At 44.6% G+C, this 20676-nt stretch overlaps 4 protein-coding genes across 4 annotated transcripts; 2 read left to right on the top strand and 2 right to left on the bottom strand.

Annotated features, from left to right (window-relative positions):
* Window positions 1-1080: 1080 nt before the first annotated feature.
* Window positions 1081-9236, bottom strand: vamp4 (vesicle-associated membrane protein 4). The gene is made up of 8 exons (XM_080033346.1): window positions 9053-9236; window positions 7765-7866; window positions 5863-5909; window positions 5626-5676; window positions 4512-4612; window positions 3118-3197; window positions 2967-3018; window positions 1081-2327 (listed from the first exon to the last, which is right to left on the bottom strand). The coding sequence occupies exons 2-8, from the start codon at window positions 7828-7830 to the stop codon at window positions 2302-2304; spliced, it is 423 nt and encodes a 140-aa protein (XP_079889472.1). The 5' UTR covers window positions 7831-7866; window positions 9053-9236; the 3' UTR covers window positions 1081-2301.
* Window positions 9237-9725: 489 nt separating this feature from the next.
* Window positions 9726-10634, top strand: rangrf (RAN guanine nucleotide release factor). The gene has a single exon (XM_080032291.1). It carries the CDS (start codon window positions 9868-9870, stop codon window positions 10432-10434), a length of 567 nt encoding a protein of 188 aa, XP_079888417.1. The 5' UTR covers window positions 9726-9867; the 3' UTR covers window positions 10435-10634.
* Window positions 10635-14052: 3418 nt separating this feature from the next.
* On the bottom strand, window positions 14053-15666 carry itpa (inosine triphosphatase (nucleoside triphosphate pyrophosphatase)). Its single transcript, XM_080032556.1, has 8 exons — window positions 15595-15666; window positions 15430-15487; window positions 15292-15356; window positions 15034-15107; window positions 14905-14936; window positions 14706-14818; window positions 14549-14625; window positions 14053-14378 (listed from the first exon to the last, which is right to left on the bottom strand). The coding sequence occupies exons 1-8, from the start codon at window positions 15655-15657 to the stop codon at window positions 14246-14248; spliced, it is 615 nt and encodes a 204-aa protein (XP_079888682.1). The 5' UTR covers window positions 15658-15666; the 3' UTR covers window positions 14053-14245.
* Window positions 15667-15850: 184 nt separating this feature from the next.
* mettl13 (methyltransferase 13, eEF1A lysine and N-terminal methyltransferase) lies at window positions 15851-20649 on the top strand. Its single transcript, XM_080033301.1, has 9 exons — window positions 15851-16049; window positions 16564-16836; window positions 17202-17670; window positions 18089-18288; window positions 18385-18574; window positions 19337-19501; window positions 19613-19825; window positions 19927-20058; window positions 20309-20649. Exons 1-9 carry the CDS (start codon window positions 15897-15899, stop codon window positions 20599-20601), a joined length of 2088 nt encoding a protein of 695 aa, XP_079889427.1. The 5' UTR covers window positions 15851-15896; the 3' UTR covers window positions 20602-20649.
* The last annotated feature ends 27 nt before the right edge of the window (window positions 20650-20676 follow it).

Here is a 20676-nt window from a genome sequence, read left to right as displayed (position 1 = left end):
GCTGACCCGCCAGGCCAACCTGAATCCTAAACCACCTCCTAGCCCAGATGCTTTACTGTTAGGGAGGCCAGAGGGCCAAGGGGTACAATGCAACACATATCTGCAAAACACACTACTCTTCCAACAGCAGGTTTGTGCCATTGAACCTCACCTTACCTCACCTCATCTGCAGGCCTAAGAGTGGAAGGACAGATGGATGAATAAGGTATAATGTGGTGTGTGTTTTGTTTTGGGCACATCCTCTTAAAGGAAATGTCTTTACAATGAGAAAGTGAGGAGAGGGTGGAAGCTGGGAAGCGTCAACAGAAAATGAGGAGTGAGGCTGTTTAAAAAATGTTATTCACTAGAATATACATTTTTTTAAGAAGGATAATGATTTATGGTCCCTGAGCAGATGGTCTGCACTGGACATTGTGTGTATGACTACTTATAGTGGTTGGCACATTGTCCACTCTTCTCTTTGAGTTTGGTTCACTTGAATAGGTCTCAAATAACAGCTGCCATGCCCGGAATCTGAAGTCATGCAGCATATTAGGCTATAATTGAGGACCAAAACATCCTTCGCTGCCAGCGTGGGAGTGTGTCTGCAGCCAGTAATGATGAAAAAATGTCCTCTCTGGCACAACTATGTATACAGAAATATGGTTTTCCTTGGAATATGGATGGGCACAGTCCTTACCAGAAGCAGTTACAGATGATGACTTGTGTGTGTGTGTGTGTTAACATGTCTGTGAAAGCTGAAAAGACCTGGACCTTTTTACAGCCACGACACAGGAACCATCCAATGCTATGCAGGCATTTAAACAAGTGTGTGAGATGACAGTCCCCCTTCCCCCGCCGCCAGTGTGTGTGTCTTTAGGTCCAAAGAAGACAAGAGCAGCTGGTCTGTCAGAACAATAGCGCTTCTCGTCCTATGTTAAGTGCCACCGTGGGACTCAATACTGCCAACACAGCCACAGGGCCATAAAGAAGTGGAGTAATGAGGAGGTAAAGGAAAGCTGTGGGATGGATGGCATGGCGATTAAACCAGATCAAAGCGGAGCAGCGGCCTTTCAAATCCCTTTATTTCAGAGCAAAAAAAAAAAAAAAAAAAAAGGATCAGTACATCACAGTCTTCCAATGCAATGCCAAGAGTATTGTACATCATTACAGAATCGATATTTACAGCTCAAATAAATTACATTACAAATAATAAAATGACAAATGTTGAGTTTCAATGTATTATACAGTATATATATATATATATTAACCCAGACAAACTGACACCTAAGTTTGTTTCACAGCTCCACGTTTAACTCCATCATCACTAAATGGCCTCCTTAAGCGTGACAGTGGTACAGCACAGAGACAAAGTGTCCCTTCAGTGGCATCCATTGAGCGAGCAGCAGGAAATAACAACTGAAAAACAGACGGAATTAAAAAACCAAAACCGGACCATCTGCAGAGAGAGAGAGAGAGAGAGACAGACAAACAGACAGACAGACAGACAGACAGTTCTAATGTTGGGAGCAGGAAAGTAGGGGAGCCGTGACCAAAGCGGCCCAGAGCTCAGCACGAGCCAGCAGGAAGGTGAGAGGTGAGGGAGCGGAGGGGAGAGCGGACATTCACAACCTGGTTGTTTTTGGTTTGACGCGGTCCTGATGTACAGCAGAACAAGCTGTCAGTGATTTATGGAAGTGGAATAATGTAAGAAGCAGGACGTTCCTTCCTTTATTATTTTAGCCTTTCCGATGATTGAAAGGAACCACTGACGTCAGATGTTCCCTCGCCTTGTGTTGAGCTGTGTTCACTACACGTTCTCCTGTAAACGTTCTCGTCGGCACACGAGGAATCATGGGTAGACATCTGAGGTTCATCTCTCTATCTGAGCAGCCACTGGCTTCCATGCCTTTAAAGCATTCCTCTGTATGACGGGATATGCAGAGCAAAGACAGGGTCCTTTATGTGATATGTATCATGAAATGGAGCGCTCCTTCACCTTGGACTGCATTAAAATATCTCCCACAGGTCTCCCGTGTCCCCTTTCTGTGGCTGAGTTCCAAACCGAGCTTCAGAACTGATCTCGCAGCAGACTTATGTGGAAATATCAATAAAAGGATCTGTACTGAGAGCCAGATCTTTGAGGTACACTGAGGAGGGTGTGGGAGGCGGGCTGGCGCCCCCTAGCTTGAGTGGAGGACTGTGTGCAAACTAGAGAGAGAAAGAGAGACACAGAGAGAGAGAGAGAGAGAGAGAGAGAGAGCTGGAGTGAGAGGAGAGGAAGAAGAGGGTCGTCTCCGTCTCCGTCTTCCTCGTCAGACTCTAGCGATATCGCATGATCACTGGAACTGAAAGAGAGAAGAAAAACATTTACGAGAAGCTCTGCAGAATGTAAATATGTGTAGCCAGGTTTCCATTTAAATTTGAAGCAAATCTGTTTCAAGTTTGCAAAAAAGAAAAGTGAATAAGGTGCGTTTCAATAAAGTGGTTGGAGCGGTTAAAGAACACTAGTTTCATCAAACATACCGTATCATGGCTGTAATAAAAATTTGAATAAATAGATGTTAGATGTCAGAAACAAAGCAACCATGGAGAGAGGTCTGCAGGAATTGGTTTAATTGGGTAATTTGTTATTTCCCTTTCATTGAAGTTAGTATTCGCCATGTTTATTGTTTTCTCAGAAAAAGGACATCATGCAGAGATTATGATGCGCACAGCGAACACAAGGGCAATACGACGACAAAACAGCTGATCAGTCAAGTGTTTTTAATGTTCGCTACGTCAGAACTTATTAGACAAATGTGTTTCCATCTCCCATTCCGTGCATTCACTCTTTTTCACATACGTCAAAACCCACAATAAACTTTTATTATCTGAATTTTAGCCTTTCCATCACTCTTTTCTGATGCGATACTTCAAAATGTGCACAAAAGCAGGGGGATGGAGACCCAGCTAGTGAGCGCTCATGTGTCTGGTCTAATACTCACTGATGATGATGAGCAGGAGAGCAACGACTACCAAGGCAATAATCATCTTCATCTGTGGAAGAAACAAGTCACATTAAACACTTGCCTTGATGCCTCCCATTAAGACTTAACTGTGAACTTGTAAATAGACTTGGTGAAGGTCTGGGCCCACCTTCATGTCTCCCCACCACATCCTCCTGTGCAGCTGTTTGGCTCGGCTGCTGAAGGCGGAGGCGTTGTCCGATAGGCTCTCTGGAGCGTCGCATGGCCGCAGCAGCAACACAGACACGTGAGGAGAGGGGAGAGAAACATATGTCAATGGCCACGTAAACAATGTGCTGCACAGTGGATTGTGTAGCTGGATAGGTGCCTTTAACCTCTGACCGCCTGGCTCTGTGCTGTGCAGGTTAAAGGTGGAGTCAGAAATGATTGAGAATGTATGTTGTCAAAATCACTTTTTTGTCAAACTAAGTGAATATCTCCTCACAATCCACTACCTGTACGTAATGAATGTGTGGGCAACATTATTACACAGTCTAGGCTCTGTAAACTGGTATAAAAACAAAGGGTTTGTTAACAAAGGGGCCCACTGTTGCTAGCAATGCTAAGCTGTATTAACACTGGAATTGTTTTCAGTATAAAAAGGTAGTGGTTTGTGGTTTGACAAAAAGTGATTTTGACAACAAGCATTCTCCAGAATGGCTGACTCCACCTTGACGCTGTGAAGTTATGTAAGCTCTGCCAGTTAGATACCTCCCGGGAACAAGTTTGTAAAAGTCGCCTATTGTTGGCTTTAAATGTAGAACAATGGAGCAAACTTCCCCACTTCTGTTCCTGTTGTAATTGAGCTGTTTACAGTGCCCACCCACACTGCTCCGTCTCTGGGATACTGTTGTTAACTTGATGTGTGTGCGTGTTATCAGCAGGGTTACAGCTCCCTAGCGTGCAGCGCCACACTTGTCCCTCTCGGAGTCTCTGTGTCTTGTCATGTGTCTGCTGTGTCCAAGTGCCTGTTAACGGCCTGTCTCACCACAAAGAGATGCCTTCGACAAGGTGCTCGTTATTCGTAAGGAATTTAAAAACAGGCTACTTAGAGCAAACTGTCAATCACGGTAGGTTGCATTACTCACATAAAGACACCGACACGCACTGTTTGAGGCAGATACACAAATACAGCAAAGCTCACATACACACAAAGACCCAAACACACTCAGATGTGTTCCAGATGCTTGTCTTGGTCTTGCTTGCCCAGCGGACATGAGAGAGAAGCGGCTATCCAACATCTGTGTGGATGTCATGAATGATCAGGTCTAATAGAGACACAAGCTCTCCCTCCCTAGAGGAAGAGGAAACCTGTGCATGTGTTGTTGGAGCCTAAAGCCAAACACATTTCACACACCTGCTTCATATACAGTGAACTACAAGGAGGTTTAGACAAGATGTAACAGAAGGCAACACTAACTGCAGGCTCTGCCAATGTAAACAAATCCCCCTTCCCCCTGAAATTGTATGGTACCTTTAACAAACGTCTTTCTTCTAAAAAGGTAATATATGCAAATGCCTCACCCGACTTGTCCTGCAGGTCTTCCAGACGCTCGCCCCTCTCTATCACCTTGGAGATGTTCTCCTGCATCACATCGATCACCTCGTCAACCTGCGACTGCACCCTGAGGGGACAAGTCGGCATGAGTGAGACACAGAATCTTAAATGGACAGAGCACTTGTCATGGATTGACCATTCATTTCGGTGGTACAGTTTTCCAAAACACATCATCCTCTCTGAGTACGGCCATGTATGGTGGATGGGAAATAAAAGAACGCCTGTCAAATGTTTAGTTTGTTTTAGCTTAACAGTGACCAGATCATTGCTCTTTATTCACAGCACCCACAACTGAGCAGTTCAGTCTCCATCAGGATACCTCTCGTAGGCATGCGGGGTCAGCGGGGGACGTTTGCAAAGTTAAAAGGAAGCAATAATCATTCAGAAGATGGAGGAATATGTTGTCTCATATTTTCCAGCAGCGTCACACTGTTTGCCTTAGACCGAGACTGCAAGATATTAACGGTCTTGGACTTCAGCTTGATTGCATGTGTAATATTTAACATGCAAAACACACTGTCAGGGAGAAGAATGGGCTGCCACGCACACATAAACACACGGCGAGGACTCAGCTCAGGTGTCCAGGTTCTCTCACACACACACACACACACACACACACACACACACACACACACACACACACACACACACACACACACACACACACACACACACACACACACACACACACACACACACACACACACACACACACACACACACACACACACACACACACACACACACACACACACACACAGAGTAGTTGAAGAGCCTGGGCAAATTTGTAACGGTGGCATCTGGTTTCATGAGCCCACGACGATGACAAAGTGTTGCCAAGTATGAATGAAGAGAGCGTGTAGAACCGACCGTGGCTGGAGGTTAATATGGAAACAGACTGCAGAGGGGCTGGGACGTCCCGGGTAAAGCTTTCACAACATCATGCATATTGCGCAACCCTCGCTAACAACAGCACCAACAACAGTTACATAACACCAACACCAAAACTCAAGAGTGCTGCCAACACTGCTCATTGACCTCTGGCTTTTTACTATTGCAGAGGAATGCGTTTGTACTTACTGCTTGATTTTGTCATTCTGGCCTCCAAACCTGGGTCCTGTGGGCCCTCTCCTGGAAAACAAACATAGATAAAGCCAAATTGGCACGTGTAATGGGAACTGAAACAACTCAGTAGGCTGTTGATTAGGTGTTGTTAACAGGCCGTATGGGTATTACTGTGTTAAATGTACTTTAAATACATTTGGTGGTTGCTGTTCTAATGAGCTCAGCGCCTGAAAAGAAGAAATAGAAACTCACAGGAAGAAGTCTTCCTCCTCGTCAGAGTCCTCCTCCAGCAGGTTCCTCTGAGACACAGGACAAGGTCAAAGGTCAGACACAGGTAAGCTAGCTCTGCATATTGATCAGTAAACATCTTATGAAGGCAGCTGGGAGCCGGGTATACGGTGTAAGGTAGTGTGGGGCAGTTTAGAGAAGGGTGTGAATGTTTACAAACATTTCTAAACGGTTACACACCAGAAATTTAACAGGTAACACGTTTAACCGTTTAAAAAAGAACATTGTTTCTCCTTTATGAGGGGCAGCTTTCTTTCTAGCTTGTTAGTAACCGTCCTGCGTGCTGTAGGCAGACAGAGCAGATTAAAATATCGGGGCAGACAGATTCTGCAGACTAGCTTTTATCAGCTCTAAATGACCTGTGTTATTTATGAAATGAATGAATTCCTGTTCCAAAAGACTTTGAAATCATTTCCAAAACTAAACAAAAGTGAACGGTTTTTGTTTATTGAGTTTTCCTAATTGTTTACGGTTGCCTAACAGGTTACACATGTAAATGTGAACACGTGCAGTCGTGCACAAACGTAGTTTGGAGCGGTCTGGAGAAATGTGGAGAAGCGTGGGTGGGTAGTGTGGGGCAGTGTGGCTGGTGAAACGGGAACAGCAGAAAGCTTTTCTACTGGTACAGGGCCAATGCTGAGGTCACTGCCAGTGTTGTGAGGAAACCAGCGAGCTGATCTTCACACCCTTGGTACTGTTGACAGAGACATACTGTAACTGACTCATCCAGAGGAGAGCTAGCTGCTACACTGATCAATACATGCTCCTTCTGCCTGTCTTTACAAGGCAGGTATGGCCAAATACCCCACAATGACAGTGCTCACACATGATGGGGTCATAACAAGAAAAAAACTGTTGTTTCCCAAACCTCCATAAAAACCCTAACTGACTGTGACAATGAGGACAATCCGTGCGCAGACAAAGAAGTATCTGGGATCTCGAGGAAGATCATCTTACAATAACACTAAATCAAATCAAATCAAATCAAATCAAATCAAATCAGTTATATTTGTACAGCCCAATATCACAAATAGACATTTGCCTCAGTGGGCTTCACATTCCGTACTAAAGGTTTGGATGGGGGCATTAGATAATCCCTGTAAATTGATTGATTTAATGCAATGAGGCCAGCTGCATTACATCTTAACAGGAGAACTGAAGCCGACCAGCCAATGCCATGCCAATGCAGACCTTTTATTTTCTTATGAATACACTGTCATCTGCGAGGAAGCTGAGGGCATGGTGGTGGCCATAGGACCACAAAGAAGTCAAAGACGAAGTGGACGCACTAACGCTCTCCTCCTGTCTTTCTGTCCTCTGGCTAGTATGGAGAAATGAGGGGGAGACCTGTTAGCTATTATCAGAGGGCAGCAGAGGGAAAGTATTTCTCTCCCTGTAAACTGGGCTTTGATCCCACCTCAACACAAGAACAGAGGACTGAAGAAAGTAAAGGATCCAGGGGGTGGGACAGGGGCAGTGGAGGTGGGGGATGGGGGGGGGGGGGGGGGGCTATTGTGACAATAATGAAAAGCAGACATCTGGCCACATCTGGACTTCTGCACTTTTAGGTCAACTCTGGTCTGTTTATCCTCACTTTTTTTTCCATCAGTTTTTCCACTGTTATTATATCAATCCTACAGTAAAATCTGCATCTTGTATCAACGTCTGTTTTTCACCATTTTGGAAAAAAATCTAGTCCTACTTTTATGACTGCTGTGTAAAAAAAATGCCTTATAACTGTCTGCCAGCTTTCTGGTCCCTTTCTAAATCATCCGTCACTCCCGTATCCTGTTGGCTTCCTCCATCACTTGATAGTACAAAACACAAACACCGCCCGGCCCCTCCATCCATCCGTCCGTGCCTCACCCTCTCGCTGCGAATGGATCCCGTGACCTCATCGTCATTGAGGTGTCTTTTAAACTTGGGCGGCATGTTGTCTGCAGGCTGCTCCTCCAGGTCTGGCTCCCTCTGTAGGACACAAGGGGAGAAAACAAAAAGGGACCAACAGTCAGGATCTGCTCCACGGAAACACACACACAGACCTCGTTACACACCTGCACTAAGCCGTGGAAGTGGAAGTGCTTTGACCTGTAGGCTTGACCGCAGCCAGGTGAAGGTGTAAGCTAGCTGAGTAATACGACTGGTCCAGGGTCAAGTTATCTGGTTCCTGAGGCTTCCTGTTCATGCCTGATTTGTAATTCGTCACACAGAGCTGATTTAATTCCCTCTACAGTCTAAACTTTCCCTTGTGGTGGTTCTTCCATTACACTGGTGAATGCCTTATTATCAGCAGAGCTAAGAAATATAAAAGATATCCATTGTTTTAATTCCAGATACTTGGTGTTAGCAAGCATGGAGTCATAGCCCCTGAAAGGAGAAGTCAACATGGCTCTGTTTCTAAACAACCTGTGTTTCCAATTAAATCCAATCGAGTCTGTGCTTGTGTTTGTGAGTTACTGGTTCAAAGCAGTGAGATACACAACACAGCAGTCTCATTCATACACAACACACACTACCTCTCTCAGTTAGGACAACACAACTTATACCATTGAATCCAGCTCAGTCTGATACTGTGGCTTCTCAGCAGCTTTCTTCTCTGGCAGCAGAGGAAGAGAGGGAAGATGGAGAGGAGAGAAGGAAGAGAGAATGACAGGAGGTGGAAAGAGATGAAGAGACGAGGTGACAGAAAGAGACATTTAGAAGAAGACTGAGCTGTGATTAACAACAGAAATCAAAGACGTGACGTCAGCTTTGGACAGAGCATCATTATTGATCACGATCCGTTTATGAATCACTTTGAACTACAACGTTCATCTTGTAACCAACCACTATTTGCTGCTAATGTTAAGGCTTCTGCTTAAAATAAACGCAGCTCATTATGAGGCCAATAACTCTACTGTACTCTATCAGAGCCGGGGGAAAACCGAAACGTTAGCTGCTCGAGCTAACGTCACCTCTGCTCCTCCCATCACTTTACCCACAACACGTTACCGCAGCTCGACGTTGAAGGTGTGAAGATACAAATGTAAATGGCGAGATAGCTATTCACTAGCTAATGTGGCTAGTTCTGACCGGTTCTGACAGGCCGCTCGATCCACTGACATATTTAGCTAAACTGCTAAACCAAGCTAATAATGCTAAAGCGGCTAACTACCTGCTGTTTCCCTCGGTGCTCGCAGACACAAACACTCTCAGCAGACTTTGGGCTGGTAATCCGGGATTATCGAGGTCCAGGGTTGTTTTCACTGGTTCGTCACTTTCATTTTAGATATCAGACGGTGTCCGGTGCACAAGGATGGGTTCTCATTGTGGATTCTAGTGGTCCCGTCCCTGTGAGATCAGCTGACCAGGAAACAACTGGAGGATGAGAGGGGCTCACCAGATGTTTCTGTGTATGAATATAGGGTTTTACATCACTAGTCTCAATACACACAACTAAAGTGTACATTTAGCATTATCCTTTCATCAAATACAACTCAGTAACCTTATGAATGAAACTACCTAACAGTAAATAAAGTAAAGAGTACTCGCGTATTAGAAAAGTATTATGAATAGGTAAATATAGGATTTAAAGGGCCAGTGCTTTTATTTGTCTTACTTTTAATCATATAGACTGCTTTAAACACATGTTCTTGGTCTAATTATTTATTCAATTGTACTTTTAACTTAAGTCTGGACATGTACTTGTAGCCTAATGCAGTATTTACACCGTTGTGCGTTGTAATTGTAGTTTTACTTTTAATTTAGTCTCATGGTGGATATCCTCCTCGCCTGTTGGGGGCAGCAAAGCGCCTCGCGTTAAAATTAGAACAGAAGAAGAAGTAACTTTTCCGGAAGGTTTTAAGCTATTCGTCCATAACAGCACAACAACTACAGGTATTATCCCATGGAATTATTATAAGAGTATTATCACGTTTTCCAGCTTCTTCCGTCTCACTCAGTCAAAGCAAACGGTGCTCGCGCGCAGACATGCAGCAGCCGCGTGCTCTGTTCGGAGGCGCGCTGTCCGCCTTCATCCCTCACAGCGCCACAGACACCAGCGAGCTGCGGGAGATCCCGGACAACCAGGAGGTGTTCGTGCACGCGCACACCGACCAGAGCCTGATTGTGGAGCTCGTTGAGTACCAGGCCCGGGTGGCGGACCAAGACGCCGCCAGGTATCACTTTGAAGACATCGCAGGAAGTAACAAAGCGTCAGAGCCCGCCGGTGCTTCTGGGGTGAGCGGCGTGGAGCCTCTCCCCAAGCCCGAATTGTCTCTGTCACAATGCAGCTCCGCCTGGATGCTGACTGGCACGCAGTGTGTGTCCAAGTTCAACGAAGACGCCAGTAACACGGTGACCCTTCGCCTGGGTCTGTTCCGCCTGCCACAATTCTCCACAGACGTCCTGGTGACCTTCAATGACCCGCAGAGCATCAGCCCCGCTAGCAGCAGCAAGGTAGACTCAGGGGGGGACCACACGGAGCCGTGGACGCTACAGGACTTCCAGAGACTGCTGCTGAGCCTGACGCTGCATGACCCGGGGCTGTTTGGGTAGAGGAGCTGCGCTGTTAGTGTGGGACCTCACCTGTGTAAGGAATAGATGTAGTCTCAGGCAAATTCTAATGTTCATGGACGCTGTTTTTCTGTAGCCACATGAGATGCTTGCCCCCAGCATTCCTTGGGGCCTGATCCAAAGGTTTTACATGGTGGGACAATCGCTGACGCTTTTATGACACATCTGCCCAACTAAACAAACTGAAAACCAAACCTCTCATGATATGAACATAGGTTTGTAAGAATAAATATTTTTGTTTAAAATTGCGGTCTGTTTTCTGGATCATCTCATGCGTATTGATCTATTATACACACACAACAAAATCATTTATTGTCCTAGCTCTTGAGTCTCAATCTCTCCATCAAAGCAACTTGAAAACTAGAAAGAAAAAATAAATATGTATGAAGAGAAACACACAAGGGAAGGGAGCGACCTGAGACCTAAATCAGACCTAATACATTTTGTAGAGATGAGTTATAATATAAATATAAAATAATAAAACATAATGCTGTAAAATGTAACTATATATGCAATACGGATGTAAATTATAAGGTATAATATGAACAGGTGTAAATAGACCTTATATCAAATCTATTCATGTGTAAACCTGGAATGTAACACTTATCTTATAACTATCATTTACATCTGTAAAATATCACATATACATAGTTCCACACATATTAATGTTGGCAGACACTAGGGATCACAGACACGTACAGATCAATATGATCACATCAATGGTTATATTTATGTGACTCACATGAGAGAACTGTGACTTTGTGAATTTTAGACGAATAACAGACATCACAGACACGCTCCTCTGGTTCTCACCACATTCCTTTTAACCTCCATTCCTCCTCCCTCCTCTTTACACCACTCTCCTTTATTTTCCTCCACAATTACCACCACAATCATCCATGTGTTTTCACTGCTAACGGAGAGAGTAGTAGCCCACCCTGCCAAACTTCCTTTGTGCAGACCAGTAAATATCCACTTACTAACGCTTACCTTTTGCTCCACTGCTCTGTGACGGCGATGAGTGTAAAGCAGTAAAAGTCAGAGGAGAAGTCGGCTAGTTCCAGGTGACTGGAGACTCCCTCAGGAGCCGTTAACATGCAGATGATATTCATAGAGCCCCCGGTGTCTTGAGTTGGGTCATAAACGGTGAAAACTGAGAGGCCGAGTCCCAGGAGAATGTGTATCAGCTCCACTGTTTCCATCGCTCATGGTGGAACAATTCATTAGCCTGAACCCGGAGAAAAACCTTGGGAGTACTTCATTTAAAAGGGGATTTTGGTGAAGCGAGAAGTTATGGGATGGAAATTGACCCTCATTAATTGCTTTGAAAACCCTCTCAGATGTGCAGTTTGTAATAGAAGCTGTTGTTTTTCCTTTTGTTAACATGTGCTGATATTTAAAGAAAAGGGCTTTGTACTGAGAAGTTAAAGGTAGGCCTTATGTAACAAATAAGAGGAAGTACAGTCTGTCCCCCGCCTATAAGCCACATCAAACCCCTCTCGTCCTCTGCTGCAAGCATGACGGATTAAGATCTCATAAAGTCCGGCATCCTTTCCTCTCCCTGATCCCAGAGCAGAACATTCCTCCATTAACCTTAATAACACAACAGCAAAGCCCCCGTATAACCCTGAGACACACACAAGCTGTTATTGGTTCTCTATGGAAGAAAAACATCCTCTCTTCTAGACCTGGTGGGTTGTAGAACAGGCATCTGGCTTTAAGGTAATGCCAGGAGACAGTTATGGAGATTTTTTCAGGTCCTGGAAAAAGCCAGAGTGGCTTTTGGGTTACTATAGTGCAGTGGTCTCATACTAGTGCAGTGGTCTCATACTAGTGCGAGTGGTGAAACTGTCGGTCACAGTGCAGACTGAGTTGTGATAGAACAGTTTAAGCTCACATAATGTACAACTAATTGGCTAATACATTTGTGCTATTCTTAATGATTTCTAATGAGTAACGTCTAAATATAACAATTTGTAGTGAGGCAGTAAATTCCAAATTGGTTGAAACATTCACCATGACATAACATATGGCTGCTGCAACATGAAAACAAGTATACCACTTTCTTAAACCCACCTTCAAATGTCTTTTATTTACCTCACAGTGTTGCAAACTGTCCATTAATAGGTTGTGACGAACACTTATCCCTATTTGAGTTGACTTTCCTAATTCTGTTCAACAGGGTTTTTACCACAGAATATTGGTAGTGCTTGTTTCATAGGGGACAGCCCATCTACTGTTTATTGTCCATTTTTCGTTACTCAGAGCTTATCATTTTGTCACCATCCATTGGCAAAAATGGCATGAAATTGTGACACTTCGTGTTTGAGAAGTTAATTTTTTATGTACTTATTGTCTCTTGTGCATAAAACAATATATTTTCTAGGTGCCCCCAGATTTAGGCCCCCTAAGCAACTGCTTATATGGCTTAATGAGTAGAAGGCACATCTTCGGCCATCACGAATGTTAAGATGTGCCTAGTTTTAATAAAACCAGTAAAACCTTCTAATTGATTGAATTGTTGAGTTTGAAATAAGTTTATTTATGTTATTTGTTTAGCACAACATTCTGAGTTATTTTTTTTCTCCATAAAGATATCATTTAGGCCAAAAATGCCAAATTTTTATTTATGAGGCGAATGTAGAATATTCAATCATGTCTTGTCTTATCCAAACAGAGCTTACTGTCATATCCTAAAATATTTATGTTTCAGTGGTCAGTTTGACTTGTCACATGAGCAACTCTGATATTTAGTGTTGTGGAGCAGAGGGAGAAGAATTACTGTGATCTGCTGGAGTCACATAAAAACAACATGTCTTTGCAAGAATTCCAAGTCCTGTTTTCCACTGATCTGGAACCTTTTAGATAATCCCCAAAGCCACTGAACACTGCAGCAATGATGCTAACTGTGTTGACTCTGGGTCTCAGAGGACAACAGTATAGGGGGGGTCTTCATGGCGATGTCTTTCACCTCTGGCTTCTGTTAAAACACTTGGCTGACAGGTGAGCTGAAGACTCACTGATGGAGACAAACAGCCTGCTGCTTCTTAAAGTCCCCAGACAAAACTACCAAACAGAGTGTGCTAATTATCTCAAAATACCTTCAGCCCCTTGTGTCACTTTCATTAACAATACTAGATCATTGCACAATAGTATACTATCACAGAATAATCAGGTGTGAAAAGCTTCGTTTAATATAACCAACGGATGACAGTAAGAAGAAAGAAAACACTGTTAGATGACAGAGGTTTTCAAACCAGAGGGAACGTGTGGGTATTTATAATACTGTAAGATTTATGCTCCCACTCAGAGGAGGCATCGGTTGTGTGCATAGTTCCTGTTCAGAGACCTCCACCTCCACCAGGGTCATTTATTACCCAGACTGCCCTGTTGTCATGTTGTGTTTGTACTGAGCACAGAGCGGTCTGCTGCTCTCATCAGGACCCTGGAGTCGTGTGCTCCTCTCTCTGTCAGTCCACTGTGGAACAATGTAACGAGCCTTTTGCAACAACCTTTTTCCATATTAACTGAAAGTTATTTTAAGCAAATCTCTTGATCACTTAAGCAGGAAAATGTTGAATAAAGAAGCACACGGAAAGCCAGAAATCCACAAAAAGTTTATTAAAAATAAGGGGATAAGTGGTACTTAAATGCAGGTTCCAAAAAGAGACATTGTGATCACACATCCGACACGATTTTCTGGCCCAATTATATTAAATGTCTTTGCAATAAGGTGTATCCTCTGCATCGACACGTCTGAGGATTTGCTGCTCAACATTCACAACTTGACTCTTTACTCTCCTTGCTTCTTCTTCTTGTTCTCTGGGGGCGTGTTGTTGGTTTGACAGAAGTATTCCGACATGGCAGCAAGCGCCCGGTAGCGGTGTGAGATAGTGTTCTTTACTTCTTTTGGCAGTTCGGCGTAACTGCAAGTGAGAGGCACGTAAGTCAGTACAGATGGATGTCTTTCATGCTTGGCACAATGATGCATTCATATAACCAGATAGTAGAGTATAACACTGGAAGCTCATTGTGTTAATCTCTAGCTCCCCCATGTGGTACAATGAGGAACTTTTAAACAGTCCCTGCAGCTTACGTTTTGTCATATCCATCTGGCTGAAAACAGGGATCCCATCCGAAGTCTCGAGGGCCCCTGGGTTCAACAATGCGTCCCTACATATACAAAGAGAAAAGACAATAAGACACACAGGCGCACATACGAAGACTGAGGCGGTCTGAGATGTGACTCTCACCTCTGTTTTCCCTCTGAAGAGCTGCACTGGTTCGTCTTTCCCAGGTGAGAAAGCAAACGTGCAGAGAGCCCAAGCTGACTTGTCTTCAAATCCCGCGAGGAGTTTGTACAAACCTACAAGACATTGGACCAAATGATGACATCATCATATTCACTGTCAGCTGTACATACAGTATATCATGTCTCACCACCACACTCACCTTCTGGCTTCAGCTTATCCAGGAACCACTTTCTACAAAGACAAACTTGAGTTGTAGTTATTACAGTGTGTGTACAACGTAATGCATCACTGTTATAAGAGGAAATTGCTAAACTGTTAATTGACTGACATGTAAGGACCAGGCAGGCCTCCCAGAGCTTTGTAACACAGACAGGTGTCCTCCACTATGACTGGCCCGTCCACCTGAAGGTGACAAAGTAACAACAAGACATCAAGCAAAAATGAATCATACGCAGTGCAGCATGGTGTGTAGACATGTCACAAACATCATGCAGAATCAAACAGACATTGTGCAGATACCATACATTGTACAACATGTACACACAATGCAGACATACATAAAATATGTTAGTTCCGGGTTCTTTACCTGCCGTGCAGCCTCCTTACACTTCTGTATGGATATCTCATCTGGCTCTCCTTGGTATTCAGGCACTGGATACAGAGACGGTTTAGTGAGCGACCATCGAATAAACATATTTATCGTACTTTGTCTTTTGATACTCACAGTCAATCTTTTTCGACACTAGTTTGTAGGGAAACTTGTCTCCAAGGATTTGAATGACCTGCCGGAAGAGCCCAAAAAGAGAGTAGAGCGGTGCATGAGCGTCTAGCTCGTGTGCTCAAATATTAAGTAAAATAAGAATACCAGAATCAAGTGTTTTCCTCCTACCTCCTCCAGTTTCTTTGCGTTTCCAGTCACGAAGACCACAGACCTTCCTGCTGGCACTGCCATGATGGAATATGACAGCCGGACGACTAACGATATCGGACCGACCGTTTCCTGTGCAGCAACAGCCAATCAAATCAGCCTCTGAGAGGCTCAGCGAATCACCGGATAGAGTGTAGCCCCGCCTTTACTAATCCTCCTATCGGCGAGCGGTGCACCAGCCAACTGTGTCCGGCCAGAAAATTCAGTGTGGAGTGCCATGAGAAAACGAGGCTGGAAACCAAACACAGCAGCCAAAGCCAAACATGAGCCTCTTACCCCGGACTGCCGAGGAGTTCAGCTCCGCAGAGTACTGGGAGAGATTCTTCAAGAAGCGCGGAGAGAAGTCCTTTGAGTGGTATGGAGACTACAACAAGCTCTGCGGCGTGCTGCACAAGTACATCAAGGTCCAGGACACGGTGAGGCGCTGCTCTGCTCTGCTCTGCTCTACTGTACTGTAGTGTACTCACTGTACTGTAATAAAGTATCAAATTAATATGTGGGTGTTATGGCAGCTTCATTGACTTGCTGGGAGTTCCGAGGCAAATCTATTTTATAAACTGATACCACAAACACTGCAATATATTTAAAGAGTGCATCATGTATTTTTCATATTCAATTTGAACCTGCAGTGTAACCAGCCACCACTGTAGATCGGGTTACATAACTTTCATGCTCACAGCACACAAAAAGTCAACACAATACATCCCATGACAATCTACACAAATTAAAAACCTATCCTGTGTACAGTAGCTGACATAATCATCCATCTCTTTAATAGGTGAGAAAAGTACCTGAAAATCAATCCACTAAATCACAAAAACATTTGACAGATACCTCAAAGTCCTTTTTAAATCTTCTAGATCATTAAAACTATTAACTATACTATAACTGTAACTGATTTATGACCAGTGCTTGTGCCATGTCCTGCAGGTGCTGGTGGTGGGTTGTGGTAACTCTGAACTGAGTGAACAGATGTACGATGTCGGCTACAAAAACCTGACCAACATAGACATCAGTGAGACCGTGGTGTCCCACATGAACCAGAGGAACGCAGAGCGCCGGCCCGGCCTGACCTTCCAGCAGGTGGATGCCACACAGACTCCTTATGAAGACGCTAGCTACCAGGCAACTCTGGACAAGGGCACACTGGACGCCATGGCATCAGAGGAGGAAGGAGCTCTGGCCAGGAGCATGCTCACTGAGGTGAGAGACCAGGGGGGCAAACAGACCACAGCTTTTCAATCTTTCAAATCAAACTTTATTTATATAATGCTGAAATGCACAAAAAGGTATGACAAAGTGCTTCACATAATAATAAACTATGAGATAAACACACCACCACACATTCTAGTGGTGCCGAAGTGATTGTTTATGTGTGACCCTATACTTTGTATTTTCATTAAAATAGTAAAGTAAAATACATTTCAAACAAAAGCTTAAGAGAATCTGATTAAATAGAATTGAATGAACAACCAAACTAAAATGGTAGGTCTTCTTGACTTTGCCTTTTTAAATAATAAACACTCCTACTCAATGTGCATCTCTGCATTGTTCTTTTGTGCCTGCAGGTGGGCCGTGTGCTGCGTGTGGGGGGCCGTTACGTCTGTGTGACGCTGGCTCAGGAGAGCGTCATCCGGCTGGCTGTGGAGCACTTTGTCCAGCTGGGGTGGGCCGTGAGAATGCACTGCCTGCAGGAGGAGCGTGGCAAAGAAGAGGACTCCTTTGCCCTGCCTGTCTTTGTCCTGGTCTGCACCAAGTTCCGTCAGCCCATGCCCACGCCCATCCTGGAGATGTGTCTGGGGGAAGATGGAGCCCCCACCCGGCTCACACAGGTAGCAGAGCTGTTGTCTGCAGTGAGGGAGCACCAGGCCTACTCTGTCCTGAGGAAGAGGCTCCGAACGGGCACGGACGCCTGCTCCAACCTGTCGCTCACTCTCTGCCACGTCAAGACCGGCCTCCCCAGATACACTCTCACTGTCCAAGACTCTCCCCCAGGGGCCAAGGTGCCCAGACAACACCAGTTTGCTATTTTTATTGGTGAGCACTCCGCTTGTTTCGTCAATACTCTCTCAGTCACACTGCACTGTAAAAACTAGATTTTTGAGTTTTGAGGCCATCTAAAACATGTTACATTTTAAGGGAAACTGCCTCTATTTTAGCCAACTGATTATTTCTCTAATGTATTATTCATAGCGAATGCAACTTTTTGAGTTCTTTATACTAAGTATTTCAAAAAAGTAAAAGTTATAATTTGTCATAATTTATGAAATTAAACAAACTTTACAAAAGACACTTATTAAAGATAGTTGAGATACTTTTAATATAGTTTACAACAAAATGAAATATTTTAAATTTACTTTACACCAAAAACTCATTTTTAGACAAGCAATTTTAAGTTAGAGTGTGGTTTTGTACGGTTCTTCTTTGATGTGTTCCCTGTGCTTCTCCTTGTCAGTGCCTCAGGGCAGTGAGACGGCTTGGCTCTACAGCTCTAGCGAGGGCCGGAAGCAGCTAGCAGCCAGCGCTAACTTCCGGCGCCTGGTGATTGTGGCGATGCACAGGAATCAGGAGTACACAGACATGCTGGCGGTCCAATCAGAGCTCTCCCCAGTGGTGATGGACCTGGCCCCTCCGGGTATCCCAGCCAACCAGCAGGTAGATGCACACAATTGTTACCTTTTCTAAATGCTCTTTTGCACAATCCATGTATCTGCAGGAGGGCATTGACCTGAGCTCTCTGTCCACATCCAGGTGCCCTTTCTGTCCGTTGGAGGCGACCTGGGTTGGCGGGAGGAGGTCAGCCGGGGCGTGAGTGAGCTGAGTGGAGAGTACTGCGTGGAGAATGTCAAGGGAGAAGACGGACAGCTGTATAGAAGACTGGTTTTCCTGTCCAACGCAGCCCTCGTCCAATCAGAGAGCCGGCTTGTCCCTACAAATACCCGTCAGTTCCTTTTTCCATTTTCACTCTGGTAAACCCTATTTTAACCAATCAAGCTTCAACAACAATCCATGTTAAAGTTATATAGGAGTGGGGGCGCCCTTAGCTCAGTTGGTAGGGCGTCCCCCCCCGTTCGATTCCCCATTTCACCTCTGTCTCTTAAACACTATCAATAAAGCATAAAAAATGCCAAAAAATATCCTTAAAAAAATAGGGGTTATATAAGTTATATAGGGGTATGTTGTTGTTATCTAGCGGTGAAAGTTCTAGATTGCAATGCTCCGTCTCTACCCTTCCCTTTCGAAGAATTTACAGAAGCTACAGTGGCTTTCAAGGACAAGAAGGTTACTTAAGATGGCTTCATCCACCACTGCCTCAAGTTTGTCCACTATATCAAGTGATGAGGTGAAGATGTATTTAGTTATTTATTCTATAGTACCTCTTCTTTGTCTTCCAATAGCTGCATTTCGGGCAGACACATAAAAAAAAACGCTTAAGGCTGTTAAGTTTGTCCGTTATGTGCTACTGTAGAAACATGGCGATGCAACATGGCAGCAAGCCCCACTCTTATATAATATGCTCATTCTAAGGTAATGAATACACATTTAGTTTTATTTTTAAATGATTATACAGTAATTTAAACATACCTATGCAATTATATTCCATTTCTACCATGAATGTCCTGGAAAACGCCAATTCCCTTTACACACTGCACCTTTAAATTAAATGAATCCATCTCACAATTAAATCATGGTGTCATTGCAGCATCGAGTCACAAGAAGAAAACCAAAAAGAAGGTCAAGCCGACAGCTGCTCCAACAGCCTCTCCAGCCTCCCTGTCGGTGGACAGCGGCTTCCTGTGCTGCGCTCACCATGAGGTGATGGTGGCCAGCCTCGCCATGCTGGGGGTGGGCACGCCACAGAGCAAAGGTCAGTTCACACCTGTTTAGTGCTGTGTGCTGTTGATGTGGTGGTTAAGGTTAAACAGCCACAGTGTTCTAGCAGAGTCCTTCATATACTCTCACTCTGTCTTCCTCCTAGACGTCCCACTGTCGGTGCTCCTGGTGGGGCTTGGTGGAGGAGGCCTGCCTCAGTTTCTTCGAGACTTTGTGCCAAATGTTACCGTGGAGGTGGTAGAACTGGACCCCATGGTGCTGGAAGTGGCAAAGGAGTGGTTCGGCTTCAGACCGGATGACCGATTGATAGTCACCCTCGGGGACGGCCTGGAACGCATCAGTGCCTTGGAGGAAGAAGGTCAGAGAGGGCGGGGGAAAAGAGAGGCCAAGCCAGTGAATACAATCATCTGTTACAAGGAGTAACTGGGTGTTCTTCTTCTTCTTTTTCTTTTCCTGTAGGTGGTCGTTTGTTTGACGTCATCATGTTTGACGTGGACAGCAAAGACAGCACTGTGGGCATGAGCTGTCCTCCTGCTGCCTTTGTACAAAGCTCCATCCTGCAGAAAGTCTGCAAACTGCTGACCCCCAGAGGTACGGCTATTCAATCTGTCAAATGTCAAATATAAAGGTTTTTTTTGGACACTACACCATGAAAACATTTTCTAGTAGAGACCCAAATTAAAACTTTTAATGAGCAACTTTAAGAAAATGAGCATCATATGTGACCTTTAGAGAAGCCCTCTGGTTTATGTAAGAAAATAAGAAAATACATTATACTATTATATAATCAACTTGAGAGTTTATTGGACTCATTGTGTCTCTTTTGTCCGTCTCTGACCAGGTGTATTCGCTCTGAACCTGGTGTGTCGGGACTCTGCGCTGAGGAAGAGCGTGCTGGAGCGTGTGAGTGCCGTGTTCCCCACCATCCTCTCCAAAAGTATTGAAGAGGAGGTCAACGAAGTCCTCCTGTGCTCCCGTGGAGAGAGCCAAGCCTCAGACGCTGCCCGCATCCACCCCTCTCTGCACGGAGCAGCCAGCAGCCTGCAGACCGCCCTGTGCGCCAACAGGCCTGCCACCAGCACAGGCCCACACATAGACATTGCAGAGCTGCTAAAAGACCTGAAAGTGGAGTGAAGCTTGTTGAGATCATGTGTTGTGATGGAAAATGGAGATACTGAAATATGCAATTACATGTATTATAACTGACGT

The sequence above is a fragment of the Ammodytes marinus genome (assembly GCF_949987685.1).
Source record: "Ammodytes marinus genome assembly, chromosome: 8".
In the NCBI taxonomy this organism is placed as follows: Eukaryota; Metazoa; Chordata; class Actinopteri; order Uranoscopiformes; family Ammodytidae; genus Ammodytes; species Ammodytes marinus.
Note: the sequence above shows the minus strand (reverse complement) of the source record. Positions and strands in the feature narration are given on the sequence as shown.